The sequence below is a fragment of the Megalops cyprinoides genome, chromosome 1 (assembly GCF_013368585.1).
Source record: "Megalops cyprinoides isolate fMegCyp1 chromosome 1, fMegCyp1.pri, whole genome shotgun sequence".
In the NCBI taxonomy this organism is placed as follows: Eukaryota; Metazoa; Chordata; class Actinopteri; order Elopiformes; family Megalopidae; genus Megalops; species Megalops cyprinoides.
The window spans coordinates 28,957,394-28,972,071 of record NC_050583.1 but is presented as its reverse complement, the minus strand read 5'-3'; the positions used below and the strand labels follow the sequence as shown (position 1 = coordinate 28,972,071).

Here is a 14,678-nt window from a genome sequence, read left to right as displayed (position 1 = left end):
ATCTGTCAGGAATTCTTTCTATAAGAGTCACTGACAACTCATCATAAACACCAATCTCATGCTTACATGGGTGCAATCACTGTTTTTAGTTTGTCAGATATTTCTGCAAATAATTTGATATCATATATAATATCCTCATGTAAGCAAACGAAGTCATTCTCCTACAGCCTACATCCTGTAAAAACTGTTTTAGACTGAACAGTAACACAGGGATCGTCCACTGCCTTTGGCTCCATATTAACATATATGTATGCAATTCTTGTCACTTTCTCAATGAGACAATTGATCAAAACGTACAAGAAACACACTGTCAGTATCTCAGCAAGTTCCAGTGACAGTACTTTGTTTTTGAAATGGTCATTTTATTTGCAAGAGCTCTCACTGTGACTTTGCAGTTGGAGTCACGGGTCACACTTTAGTGTTGCATTTACAATAAGAATGAGAAGGAAAGATCTTTCACAAATAATAAATACTGACGTTAAATAAACGCAGGGGGTTAAAACAGGCGGTGCTCTGAGTAAGATGTTCCATTTACTTCGTGAGGGCTCGAGGTCTTATGTGACAGTCCTTCATTTGTACAGACGTGGGCCCAGAGCAAGATGGTTTTAGGTTCTCCCAGCCCTGGCGCAGAACAAACAGGGGAACTGTAAAGGAAGAAACATCAGACAAGCAGCCTGAAATTCAATGTGGAGATGGATTCTGCAAGTTCAGACTTCTAAAGAAATGACTGCATGGTACCAGAATGCAAGCTAAAATAAAGCAATATTAACTGGTTTGTGGAACCACTGCAAGGCATGCAAACAAAATGTGAAGGGAAGCTAGACTCCAAACTCTGCCAGTCCTCATCATTTCTCTCTCCTGTTCAGTGAATGGATGGACACATCTTCAGTACAAGTGCTTGTTAACACCACAGGGAAACAGAGTTAAACCACTTGTGAAAAGATTTTTTTTTTTACTTACTCTTGATTGGTCCATGTAAAGCATACAGTCCTGATGACTAAATCTGGCTGAGCGGGAGGAACTTCTGGTAGTAGCTCTTGGTGACATCAATCATGAGCTCCTGTGTACACTCTGGAAGCTCCCCTGAGAACAAGCCTGAAAACACGGGGACAGGAAAAGTCACCTTGGGGACACGCTGGAGCCACGTGAGGCCTGAGAGAAAAAAAACTCAGCATACTTCAGACCACTTCAAATCTTGCAGTATTATCCACAGACAATAGAGATATCTGTATTACCAAGGGCAAGATAAGACACCTGTTACAGTCACAACATTACTAAAACTGTGTTGTACAGTGGGATGGTGTCTTGTTACATAGGTAAGCACTGTACATTGTCACAGTAGCTACAAAGCAAATAATTCATACATCCGTACTGAGAGGCTGAGGTGTCCTTGCTCTCTTTTACCTGGACAGCCTGAGAACACTGTGAAGGGAGGTACCACTGTCTCAGGAGGGAGGACCGTGTTGTCCAGAATCTTACAGCAGTCCTTCAGAACGCACCGCCGGCCCTGAAACGGGAGTACACAGTGGGTCCCCTTACTGTCTTTGGGGCCGTCACTCTTTCACTCCCTCTGCCTTCCACTCTGTCTCACTTAAACATGGAGCCAGGTTTGCTGGGAAGGCTGCACTAGGACATGATGCTCTAGCACTTCACAGTCGCTGCCTGGGTTCAGTGACGCCCCCCCGTCGGAGCCCAGCCCTGACAGCAGAGCCCAGGTGAAACTCAAAGGATCTGCCCCAGCTCTGGGGATCCTGCTGCCATGGGAACCACAGGCCCCACAGCTCACAGCGCTCATAGTGTGAAGGCCAACACTGAGGCAAGAATACATAAACTAACCGCACCTTGTCCTGATAAGACCACTGAAGCATGGCACCGATGAAGTCACCCGTACGGCCGTTGGTTTCAGCTCAAGCAGAGGTGACACACATACCTCGGGACATTCTGTCTGTTACGCTGGAGCCTGCACTTCAGTACCCTAGCTGCGCCCATGTCTGTCATTGACATACTGGCTGGAATCCCAACGCGAGAGAGTGTCTGCCAAAGCAAACTGCCGAAACTAAGGCCGGCCTCATTAAACACACCGCATATGTTTGGTTTAACCCTGTCACGCCTGCTGAACTCTTCAAAGGCATTCTCCTTTAAAACGGCAGACACATAAGACCACCATAAGTAAATACTATGTCAAAGATTTCAGCATGTTAAAAATACATCACAGCAATCAATATGGGCAAATGCGAATCTATGCACACATCTCGGCAGGCTTTCATTAGTAGAAAGTAGCTCATGGTCCCCTGCCCAGAATAGCTTCTCTGCATTAGGGCTGCACCCGTGTGTGCACTATACCTCCCAGTCTGTATGTGCAGCTCTCACATGCACAGCTATACAAATACATGGTCTTCAAACAGCAGGCTAAGCCACTCTGTCGCTACCTCTGCATGCAGCACATTGGATCGTGTTATGACCTGTAACCCATCAACATCTGTAGCTTCACATTGGCAGATTTAGCGTTAATGCAGTGCACTGCTCAACCACGGAGAGTGATGAGCTCTGTAGAACAGCAAAGGGCTCAGCCAGGCCTGCACAGTCTGCAAACAGCAGGCTGTGCTGCTCTGTTGCTGTCTCTGCACACAGCATACCGGGCAGCTGGCACACTGAATCCTTTTACGACACTGTTTTCTCTTAAGCCTATGTGAGCAAACGCAGAGGATATAAGGAATGTTTTATTCACTCACTTAAAGTGAATCTCTAACTCCACTGAAATGATGGCTGCTGGTGTGGCTAGGGTTTCTCTCCATCTCCGAATGATTAATAGAAATGAGTCAAACTTCCCCACTCTGTGGTCTTTGTAAATCTGAGCTTTCGGTCACTAGACCTTCATCAAAGAGGGGCAGGATGCATGGAGAAAGGTCTGGTGACCAAAAGCTCAGTGTGCAAATTATTTCCTTTTTTACTTCTGAATCATTGAAAACTGTGCTTCTAAAGTTCCAAAATAAGAATACTGTGTTCCCTATATGACTGTAATGGTGTTGAATATATGCCCAGCACATGCTGAACTGAGTCAAAGGGGCAGCGGAGCCTTTTGGCCTATTTGTGAGGTTTCTAATGAATGTGGGAGCCAATGGAGTGCATGGAGACAATGAGCGCTGGCCATTGTCGGTATAAAAGTATACCTGGCAGCTCTGATAAGCCGCCCTGTGCATACAAATTAATCAGTGGCTCTAACAGATGAATATAATTGTATGTAAGAGTAGACTGAATGTCCCAATTATTTCTATCATTTTGCCCGATGCTCAATGCAGCTATAAGACCTCCCAGTTGTTTTCTGAGAAGCCTGGCTATATACGTAAAGACACATAGCTGTCACATGCTTACTGAGAGAGGGAGAGGGGGAGGAAGAGGGAGAGCGGGGGGTGGGGTGGGGGGGGGGATTAAAGGCAGATTGAGAGATAAGCTTCGGGCGCGTCTGCTACCTTGTCTCCATGCTTCTCTTTCTCTCTGAGCAAACATTCAGTAACAATGGTGCTGCTGGTCTCCTGAAACCTTAAGCAAACGCAGCCTGCTGTAACACTCCCCCTCCAAACCCTGCCAGTGCCAGCCTGCCCGAAGCCAGGGAGCCAGGGCAGGGCCCAATTACACTGCAATAAGTGCGATACTGGTAGCTGTAAAGCCATTACTTCAGCCTCAGTGAGGGGCCATCTCCCAAAACGCTGCTGGGTGGGAGGTGGAGGGTGGGTGGATGCTCCAACCTGCTGTTGATCAAAACTTATGAGGAATTCTTGTGAGTGCAATATGATGAGAGGTGGACATATGTGGCTCTCTGTTGACAAACTGATGTGTGTGTGGAAAAATAATAAATGTTTGCGCCAAGATCTATGCTGATAAGCAAAATTAAAGAAGGCGTCTTCTGAAATGGCTTTGACACTTAGATTGCCTGCAATTACGCTTCCACCTGGATAAATATCGATTCATGTAATATATGTTTTAACAGACAACAGATAATTGACTTGGAGGAACATCCAAATGGATATCTACAGTATCTATGTGTGGTGGCACACTGCTACAGCAGGTAAAGGCCATGAAAGACATGAATTTAGCACTGCACAGCAGGTAAAGGCCATGAAAGATGTGAATTCAGCACTGCACAGCAGGTAAAGGCCATGAAAGATGTGAATTCAGCACTGCACAGCAGGTAAAGGCCATGAAACAGGCAAACTGCCACTCACAATCACGCAGTTCTTCCCTATGTGGACGTAGGAGCCGATCTGGGCAGCATTGACGACGCAGTCCTCCTCGATGAAGACGTGGTCCCCGATGTGCAGAGGGAAGAAGGCCACCCTGTGGGGAAAGCACGCAACACAGGAGAGGGAGCATGAGAGGACCTTCTCATTCTACTCACTGACCTATGGACTATTCTCCACAAAAACTGATCCACCAACACCTGCCATAGGAGACTGCAGTCCAAGAGCCAATCAAACGGGGCCTGGAAAATAGGGCTTTTTCAAAGCTTCCAATGCAGATGGGCTTGTCTCTTTGTGGTACCTGAGGGATGTCTGTGGAAAATTTTTAACCATGACACAGAAGCTGAATCCGGGGCTGTCAGCACAATCTCGAAGACAATTTTCTGCTTCACAGAGCCCAGCGCATTGTGGCATACTAACTGCTGTAGTAAATATCTACATTTGGCATGAGGGGCAGACAGAGCACAGATTTTAAATACAAATAAGAATTTAATACAGCATGACCACATTTACATAAGGAAAAACACAGAATACAGAATACAGAATATAGACTGGAATATCCACAATTGCAAATTTCTGCAGATGAAGTGTACATTCTGAGATACTGATCAAATTCTGCATTCACAGAATAAAATGTTCTCCTTATAAATTCATCATGATAAGTTGGTATTTTCTGTTAAGCCATTTTGAGGGTTTGGGTGACTGAAGTGTCTAAATTTAGATTTAAAAACTTTAAAATCTTTCAGATCTTGTCATAATAATAATTACATAAGTCCTGGGTGCATGATGCAAACATATCCAGAGCCTCTTTTGCAACCTCCCAAATACGTTTTTAGGGTTAGTGCACTGTCAATTCTTTTAAGCATCTGAATCACTGACTAATGTTACAAACATTCAGAACAACCATTTCAGAAAAACTACCTTTACTATGTGTAGCCTCATTTCAGACAATTGTTCAATGTGCAGTTTGGTTAGTTCAAAAGTCAGATGACCTCTTTGGCTTTTGAGAATTCTGTTCTACGTTTAAGACAATATCAAGAAAGTCACAGGACCTCAGATACGTACGGGGTTGGACCAAGAAGGAGAATTACATTACTGGCCTATGTGTTGGAGCACTGATATTACTAATTGAAAGAGTTAAATAAAAAGCAGTACTGACTCCAACCTAACAGGTGATACTACAGTGATAGTCTACAGTTAAATAAATGACTTGCTCAACCTGTACCTAACCTACTTCTAGGGAAAGTCACAATCCAGTGTCTGTTTATACAGTGGACTCAAATCCATTTTTTTCAACAAACATTACATTTACTTATCAGACACTCTTATCCAGAAGGACTTACACAGCTTACAATTTTACATGTCATCCATTAATACAGATATGGGCACCTTACTGAGGCAATTCAGGCCTCAATTCCTTGACCAGAAGTATAACAGCAGGGCGCCACCTGAGTCAAAGCAGTAACTTTTGGGTTACGAGTCCTGCTCCTTAATACTGCACCACACTGCACCCCCTTTTCTCTATTACACAGTCCTGTGCTCCTGCCTGAACTGGAAACAAGCTGTTACTACAATGGTAGAAAGAACACCCTGGGCAGAATGCCCAGGGCACGGGTGACAGGGCTCTCCATATCCATACTGCGCTGCTGCTAAATGTTCAGTCTCTTCACAAAGCAGCACATCTAAACTTCTGTAAGACATGCTCTACAGCGTCATTTCAAGATTCTGCTTGTTATATGTGCCTATATACTGTTAAAATGCTTACGTTTCTAGATCCTTCAAACTTTTGAACAGCTCAGATGATAAGCTGTGGTCAAAAACTGCATAACAGGTCAGAGGACGGTGCAGGTCTGTGTCACAACATTATCCTCCAACTCTGTATAATTACTTCTGATATATTCCCCATTGTATGGGTTGTTTTCCAGATGCAGTATTTCCACTGAAGAGTGGACAAGCCCCTCATGAAACAAAGGGCTGTTCGTGTTCCACCGGCTCGCTGCACGACACAGCTGTCTTCAGTTACAGGAGCCCTCTCAATAAGGTCAAGCACTGTGCTGCATGTTTACTGCCAGATAGGTTTGGAGAAGTGAAAAGAAAAGGGCCACGACTACCAACCACAATCTGTTGGGCTTTTTTAAGCAATTCTTACACTGACTATGATCTTTTTACAGATCACTCATGGCGTGTACCAAGGGTCTGATCATCAGTTGATCAGCGTCCCTGAGCATACACCCTCATGGGGGCCAGCACTGCTGAACCAGTCACTGAGGTTTAAACAGTTACCTTGACATTTGGACAGATACGTCCTCATGGTGATGTCTTATTCAAATGACATTTTCTGAGGCCTATGTGACTACCAGTCTGGCAACGTTTAAATAACAGGACGGTTATGTGATGTTGGCAGACGGGTTTCTTATCCTCACTCCGTGGCCACTGTGAGTTGAGCTGATGCTGCACCTCTGGTAAACAGAATGCACATGCAATGTTCGAAAATACTACTGTTACTGACACTGTGGATAATGTGAAGCACTCGATTGAGAAGGACACCGTCTGCGCACTTCCATCATCGCCTCACCAGGTTTCAGGCATTTAGCAGCAAGGCCTCTGGAGCTGGCTATCAGTTTCTTACCTCGCATCTGTTCAGCAATACACACAACTGTGGGCATGGCAACGGGCACCAAGACCTCACGATAAATGTGGCAGGTGAACAGGGCAAACGAAGGCTGCCTGTTTAGTTTTAATAAGCGCCGCTGTCCCCAGTCTACCTATTGAGCTTCCATATCATAAACAATCTTGCGGGCAGTCACAGAGAGCTGATCCTGTCCCTTTCCCAGGAGGCTGACTCATCATAATCCTCCTGGATTAGCTGCGTGACTCATGGGAGGGTGAACATCCTCCTCACACACACATGTTGACTGCACGGTCACCCCGCCTTGGCTGAACATCAACAGGACGGAAAGTCAAGTCAAACGTGCTCATCCACCTGACCCGCGGGCGAACACGGCCGCCATCGTCGTGCTTAATATTTACTGGGATCTAAATTAGTACAACACTGTCAGAGCAACATCAAAAGAGAACACAAACCACCGGGTTTGTTTAAGGACAAATATAAGGACTTATATAGTATCTGCCTAACCAGATTGACTCTACTGTTCTTTGCACATTTGTATGTATAGAACAGGTCTTGTTTTGACGACTGCACAAATTACAGGCTGCCGCAGTCTAAAGAAAGACAGCAACTGAGTGAAAAAAAAACAGATTTTTTTTCTAATAGCCCCTGATGATATTGCTCTATCCAGTAGCTAACTGCTGACCTCTAGTGGTCACTCTCTTAGACACCTTTTTCTACACCCAGTCTCCTCTAAGGGAGATTTAATATAAAACCTCTGCCTGGCTGGGGCCATATAACCCACTAAAGGGCTTTCTTTGCAATGTCAAGGTATAACTATCTATTATGGAAATGCTGACATTCTGTGTCAATAATTGTCATTTTCTCTGAAATCACCCAACACATAAAACATAATGCCTACTCAGCAAATATACATAATATATATCTATAGTATTATCAAATCTTTTCAATGGTGCTTTTAAAAGTATAAAATTACTCTGCATCATCTATATATACCACTAGGTAAGATTCTGTACAATGTGTTGGCATACCCCTTTCTGATCCTGATATTGGTCACGACTGGACAGAGAGTCTGAAGCCGTATCAAGCTACTTGTATTTGAACCTTCTACGATCTACAAATTATGACAAAAAATACAGCCAGTACAGACGTAATCAGTACAAATTTGTGAAGTCGCCGCGTTTCTTTACCATCCAGTATGATTGTTTAACGCATTTATACTGGAATAAAACAGAGACAAAATGAGTCAAGCGAACACAACAGCTTGTCAACTGAAACGACCTCATGTGCAGAATGGAGACATCCCACTGGACTCACCCTTTGCTGAACTTTTTGAAAGGTGGACGAATCACACTACGGCTCTTGATAACGCACTGCCTTCCAACTCTGACGTTAGCGAGATCACCTCGAATGATACAGTCATTCATTACGATAGTCTGGAGAAGCACAAGAGGAACAAATGTTAGAAAAAAGGAAATGTCACATGTCTACCTTTTGAACGTCAAAACATTCCGAACCTGCGAAGCTAACATTTGCATGACGAGCACGTATGCTACCGCTAGATAATTATTTCCCACTATAATCTACGGTTTTTATAAAATCAACTGCTAATATTATATTAACGTTATGACCTAATTGCTTCTTCAATGTAACTTTATGTAAGGGTGCACAAGCGTCATGTTTTGGGTTTACCAAGTGGACTGAGTCACTCACTTTGCCATTGAGAACGATGTTCTGACTTCCACACAGCACTGATTGCCTGCTAACTTTGTTTCCAGATGCCTGTGAAAAGAGGCAACGTTAATCAACGTTAGTCAATACTAATTCTTGACGGGACAGAAAAGATGACGGGGAAGAAGAAGATGGGAGTCAGTAAGGGCATACAGCTCGACAGCTAGCTTTACATCAAATTATACTTTGATTATGAAGTGACTATACAAGTAACAGCCACAAAACATATTTAAGCAGTCAGCAGGCGTGATATACCTATTATTAGTAACGAGCTAGCATATGCGAGAAAATAAATGACGTTAGCTAGCAAGAGGAACAATACAATTATCGAGATTGAGCTAGAAAGTGCAATTCATACCGTTTCGATGTATTCCGCTTTGTTGTACAGTATTTCACACAGTTCCATGTCGGACTGAATGTTATGTTATTCTACAGGTTATAATTGTTTTCTGTGTATTTCTGGATAGCTTGCAACTGTTTTAAAATGTCTTATTCTCGTTTGCTGTTGTCACTCCCTACACCCACTCCCTAACTTCCGGTCTCAACAGGAAACGCTTTCAGACTGCAATTCAGACTCTACGTAATGAACACCGATCCAATTCCTACATAACCTTGAATACCACCATGACGTAGCTAGTTATCTCTTTTGTAACTGTGTTTCTATTTTGCGTTTTAAGTATAGGATTTGCGTGGTTTATATTAATGCTGTCCCTTGACTTCACACGATTTCTCCCATCATGAAACGGTGTTCGAAAGGAAAACGAACCAACGCGTCTGATATCGATTACTTAACCCTTACAAAGTTGCGGGAACACAAATGTTAAAACGTCTTTTTCTAAGCGCTGCGGAATGTAGCAGAGTTAATTTAGTCTAAGCAGATATAGATATTTTGTCTCTAGACTGATGTATGGTTCATCCTCTTAGGTAGCTACTTGAACGGGTTCCGGTTCTTGGGTCATTATTTGTTATTACAGTATAGTCACTGTGTTTTTCTTACTGCTCTAAGCGTAACTGGCTAGTCTAGCTAACGATTTAATCTTCTCATGTCATGCGAATCTAGACAGTTAGCCAGGGATTGCCAATAATCTTGTATGATGTATTTGTATATTTCAGAGGTATCAAGATAACTAGCCACGTAATTCACGTACTGCACCTAAGGATGGAAGAGAGCCTGAAATCTGAACTGTACTGCGATGACAAGGAGAAGGTTGCTGTTTTCCCCATTAAACACATAATTACGAGACACGGTGAACTGTATTTTGGGAAGGCTGGCAGCTGTTTTATTTTCTTGAATTGGGAAACAAATTGCTGTAGTTGTAAAATGTGTTATTTAACTAGCTGTCTGTCTATGTGGTCATGAAACTACAATATTGTGCAGTCTCCTTTGTCATTTATAGGCATGAATTCCTTTTTGCAGTTGAGAGAAAGGCTGGCTTTACTACAGAGGGAGTACAACAGGACTGTTCAAAAATTGCAGGTGAGGAAAAAAATCTGAAACTCTGCCTGACATAGATTCTTCAGTGAAGCAGTAATTGCACGTGTGTTGTAGCAATCTCTGGTCAAATCTGGAGATGAGGAACCTTGGACCCTGGTCACTCTAGAACACGAGAGGTCAACCCTGAGTGACTCTGGGTAATGTTTTTCAAGGACCTGGTAACATTTTATCATGATATTAGTACAGTTTGTAGTAGATGTGTTTTTATTCCTTCACACTCCCTTTGGGGGCCAAACATGCAGCTTGAAAGAGGCCTCATGAGGCCTTATGGCATCTAGCTGCTCATTCCTGCTGTAGACACACCCACCTCTTACTGAAACAGTCCAGATCCTGTGACTTGTGGCTAATTCTGTTTAACCCCCAGCGTGCTGAGCGATTTGAGGCTGTGAGGAAACATGTGAGGAGCAGAATCGCTGAGGAGAACCTGGTGCATCAGGAGCCATCAGATAAAGATGGTCCATCCAAACTGGGTGAGTTTCCCCCAAGTGCTAAGAGTTGTGAATGTAGCTTTGAGGTTGGGGTTTCTGTGCAGAAAGGCCACTAAGTTGGGTGCTCACAGATATATTCGAGGGAGGAGAAGTAGTTCAGTCAGAACTACTTCTGACTACTGTGCCCATTACTACTGTGTCCATTTATGTACCTCTTCATCCCCAGGTGAAGCTGAAGAGAGGAAACGATGTCCGGTTAGCCAGAGCGATCCCGTGGAGCGTGGCAGGAACACAGTTGTGCGCTTCAGTCAGCCCCTCGACACCCTCAGCCCCTGTGCCAGCCCGAGGACGACGGGGGGCTCGTCCGAGTCGTCTCGCCTCTCTGACACCTCGCTGGCCTGCAGCCCGTTACCCGCTCAGGGCCACGGCCCCCGGTCCGCCCACCGCCTGCGGTCACGGAGGAGCCGTCTGCGCTGGGAGAGGAGGGAGAGGGCGGACTCTGGCGTCTCCGACACGGAGAACAGCGAGGATGGGCAGGATCTGGCGAGGCAGAGGGGCAGAAAGAGGGGCGGTCCTTTTGCAGGCCTCTGCAGGGCTGAGCAGAGTCGGCCTGAGGCTGTCACAAAGCCCTCGGCTCTCTGCAGCGGGGCAAATGGACGTGGTGGCAGTTCTGCAATAGGGGGAGCAGACATGGAGGCGGCGCTCACATGGAACGCAGTCCCAGAAAACCTATCCATCTCAGCCGAGTGCGGGGTGCGGGGTAGCAAAAACAGGCTGAAGGGTGACATCCCTTCACCTGTGAACCCACAGCTACCCCTACTGGAAACTCAGAGAGCAGCAATCTCTGAACCACCAGCAATAAGTAAGATCACCCTGACACCAGCGAGCACACCCTCTCCCCCAAAGACAGCGGAAAACCATGCAGAGCTGATGAGTGAGGGCTCCCAAACGCAGCTAGAGGCTCTCGAAGAGGAGCGTCGGCCGAGCGACACAAACCCCCCTGCCTCTGCTCAGGAGCCCCCGGCAGCAGGGTGTCTGAGCTCCTGCACCCTGATCGAGGGCTTGCTCTTCCCGGTGGAATACTACGTCAGGACCACAAGGAGGATGTCCTCTGCCCAGAGCAGCGTGGACCTGGGGGCCGTGATTCAGAGTCAGCTGAGCCAGGGGAGGAGGGGGAGGGGACGGCGCAGCTGGGGGGGCTCCAGGGCGACGCGGAACAACAAGGGCGCGGTCGCTGCCTCGAGCTCCGAAACGCACCGCTCTAATGATCCCGATAGTGCAGGTCGCGTTACGCCAGAGTCAGAGAGCAGCCAGACACTGTGTTCCTCCCCTGCAGGCCCAGGGGCCAAGTCCCCGCGTGCCAAGCCAATCAGAGGCAGGAGGCGGCGGGGAAGGGGGAGAGGGTGCAGCCAGGGGCACAGGGGGGCTTACACCCCCGCCGTGGCATCTCCAGCCAGCATTGATTCTACAACCCTAGAGCCCCTCGGGGCTGAGGCTGTGCTAACCCCCGACACAGACACCCGCTCTGGGGCTGCAGAGAAGCAGCATTATCCCATCTTCCACACAAAGAGCCGATTGACGGAGAGCGCCAGTCCAAAAATATCTCGGTTGCCTTTCATTAAGGGAAGTGCAAGCAGTAATCAAAAGGAATGTCTCAGAGGTAAGGCCAAGTTTTCTTAACCTTTTAATGGCACTTTGATATATCTCTGATTAACTGTGAGGTCAGTGGTAATTTAATATCGACCTTATATTCAGTGCTTTAAATAATATTACTTGCTGTTTTTAAATGTGAGGCACACTGAGGTCAGAAGTAACTGATGTTTCTGTGTTTGTTTGTTTGTTTTGTGTGTGTCTCTGTCTATGTGTGTTGTTTCAGCCTCAAAGCGCTCCTCAGCAGAGGGGATGAATTGTGAGCCTCTCCTCCTGCCCTCTAGTCCTGCTCCACGGCGCCCCCATGTGCTCACTCTGGGCAGAAACAATCTCAGCCTGCACTCACTCCTCTCACAGCTTGACATCAAGGACTTTGACCTTCCTGATGACGAGTTTGGGGGACTCAAGCTGGACAAGCTCAGGTCGCTTGCCAGTGGGGACCCGGAGCCATTTGTTCCGCACCGCTCTCGGTACCACACCCGACGGAGGGCTTTGGGGGCATCTGCAGGCAACAGCCGCCACAAAAAAAGCCCTTTGCCAAGCATGGGGGGCCTCAGTGGTTTTTTGACCCCCACCTCTGCAGCTCAGCCACAGCACTTAAACTCTTCAGAGGAACCTGCTCAAGTGGAACTTCAGACCCCAGGCATGACTGATCTGGGATCAGTGAGGAGTACACCAGAGCCACTGACCCCCAGCCTGAAAGTTGGTGAGGTTGCACAACAGGGGAAGGGGCGCAACTGTGGTGGGTTGTTTCTAGAGGGAGCAAAGAGCCTAGAATCGATGTTGAAGCCTTCTCCTCTGGACGCTGAGTGTACAGGTCATGTCAAGACTGCCTCCACAGGAACAGGAGATGGACCAAGGAAGGGCCAGGAGGCAAAGTCTGTATGGGAAGGTACAGTCACTGCTGTTGGGGCTCCATCCCCCCACGTTTTGAATCTCAGCCCCACTCCAACTGTGCACACTCAGAAGAGTGACACCCTCTGTCTGCCCTCTTTGGGAAGCCCCACATTCCCCTCTCTGGGAGTCACCCCTGCCTTCCCCATCCATCCCAGCTCTCCCACACTGGACTGCCCTGCCATCACCCCCTCAAAGTCACAGGGTCCCCTCACCCAGCCTATCCTGCAGCCGGCAACGTACTGCACCCATACACAGGGTGCAGCTGTCTCCAGCCAGCCCAGCAGTGACACAGAGCCACCCTCCCTTTCCCAGACAACTGGCACTGATGTGCAAGACCCATCCCAGAATGCACGCTGTGCTGAAGCGGCACAGACAGAGCCACATAATAAAGAGGAATCTGCAAACGGAGATCATTGCACGCTGAATATGGCTTTCCCTGATGCCGCAAACCTCTCGCTCACCGACTCGCTGCCCTCCTCACTCTTTCACAGTGGAGGCCCCTCTGCTCAGTGCTGTAACCCTGCGCTCTCTCCCTCTGTGGAGTGTAGAAGTAATCACTCCTCCCCCTGTCCTCAGAGGGCAGAATGTGATGATTCCCAGTTAGCCATGCCTGGACATCCTGAACCACCCTGCACGGACTCACTGCTGCCCTCTGTGGGAGGTAAGGGGAAGAACAGCAACAGAGCTCATGTACCTTCCAGTGCAAAGCATCCGGTTTCCACCCTGCCACCTTTGGGCCTAGGAGATGAGCAGGATGCTGTAATGTCAGGAAGGCAGAGCCTCGCAGACACAGGCAAGATTGCACTCACCCCCCATGTGGTGGAGGATGACCCTGCCTTTACTCTGAGTGCACTCAACACAGGCCCACACAAACCAACCCAAGGCTCGCCCAAAACCCAGGTTCATGGTGTCACTGAGCACCTGGTCCCCCTGCCCACATCCGTCTCTGCCACCCCCCTGTCCTTGTCTCTGAGGTCAGAGTATGGAGAGAAGGACCTGGACAGCTATTTCACGGATTCTGCCTGGTCCCGGGGGGCGGGGACCCTGCCCCAGCCTGGGCAGGGCTTCTCGGGACCGGACCCTGTGGAGGAGAAACTGGAGACACCCCCCTCGTCATCTCCCGCCTCCAGCCTGCAGCTCACACACACGCTTGAGGTAACGGCCTCTCTCCATCCGCGCGTCCATGTCACTCTGCCTCTCATGGCCCTTTGGACCTGCCCTCTTTCTACTGTGATATATTGGGGCAACTTCTGCAGCCATAGGGCAACTGACTGTCCCATCCTGTAGGAATGTAGCGGTGTAATGACCTCCCCATAGGGGTTAGGACAGCAGAATCGCTGGCCATCTTCTGTCGCAGACTGAAAGCCCACCTCTTCAGACTGTGTCTCGATTCCTCCTCAGTCCCACCCCCTAACGCCTGCTACCTCTAGTACTTGTTTACTTCACGTGTAGTATTATGATGTATTTTGGATTCTGAGATTTAGTGACTGAAGTATGGTAGTATACCTGGCTTCTGTTGTCTAGTCAGGATGCACAAGTTAACTTCTGGTAGGGCGTCCAGAACTTAACTTGTTAACAACCTGACTGTCCTCATACTCACTGGTCTGGGA

The 14,678-nt window shown here is 47.3% G+C and overlaps 1 protein-coding gene across 1 annotated transcript; it reads right to left on the bottom strand.

Moving 5' to 3' along the window:
• Positions 1-232: 232 nt before the first annotated feature.
• On the bottom strand, positions 233-9,136 carry dctn5 (dynactin 5). The gene is made up of 7 exons (XM_036533990.1): positions 8,957-9,136; positions 8,581-8,649; positions 8,185-8,303; positions 4,224-4,335; positions 1,405-1,507; positions 961-1,095; positions 233-644 (listed from the first exon to the last, which is right to left on the bottom strand). Exons 1-6 carry the CDS (start codon positions 9,002-9,004, stop codon positions 998-1,000), a joined length of 549 nt encoding a protein of 182 aa, XP_036389883.1. The 5' UTR covers positions 9,005-9,136; the 3' UTR covers positions 233-644; positions 961-997.
• Between the last annotated feature and the right edge of the window lie 5,542 nt (positions 9,137-14,678).

Excerpts from the sequence above, each read along its gene's own strand:
- dctn5 (XM_036533990.1), bottom strand. The coding sequence starts at position 9,004 with ATGGAACTGTGTGAAATACTGTACAACAAAGCGGAATACATCGAAACG. Across the intron at positions 8,650-8,956 it reads AAGCGGAATACATCGAAACG|GCATCTGGAAACAAAGTTAG; the intron begins GTATGAATTGCA and ends CTCTTTTCACAG. Across the intron at positions 4,336-8,184 it reads TTCAAAAAGTTCAGCAAAGG|GGTGGCCTTCTTCCCTCTGC; the intron begins GTGAGTCCAGTG and ends CTTTCCCCACAG.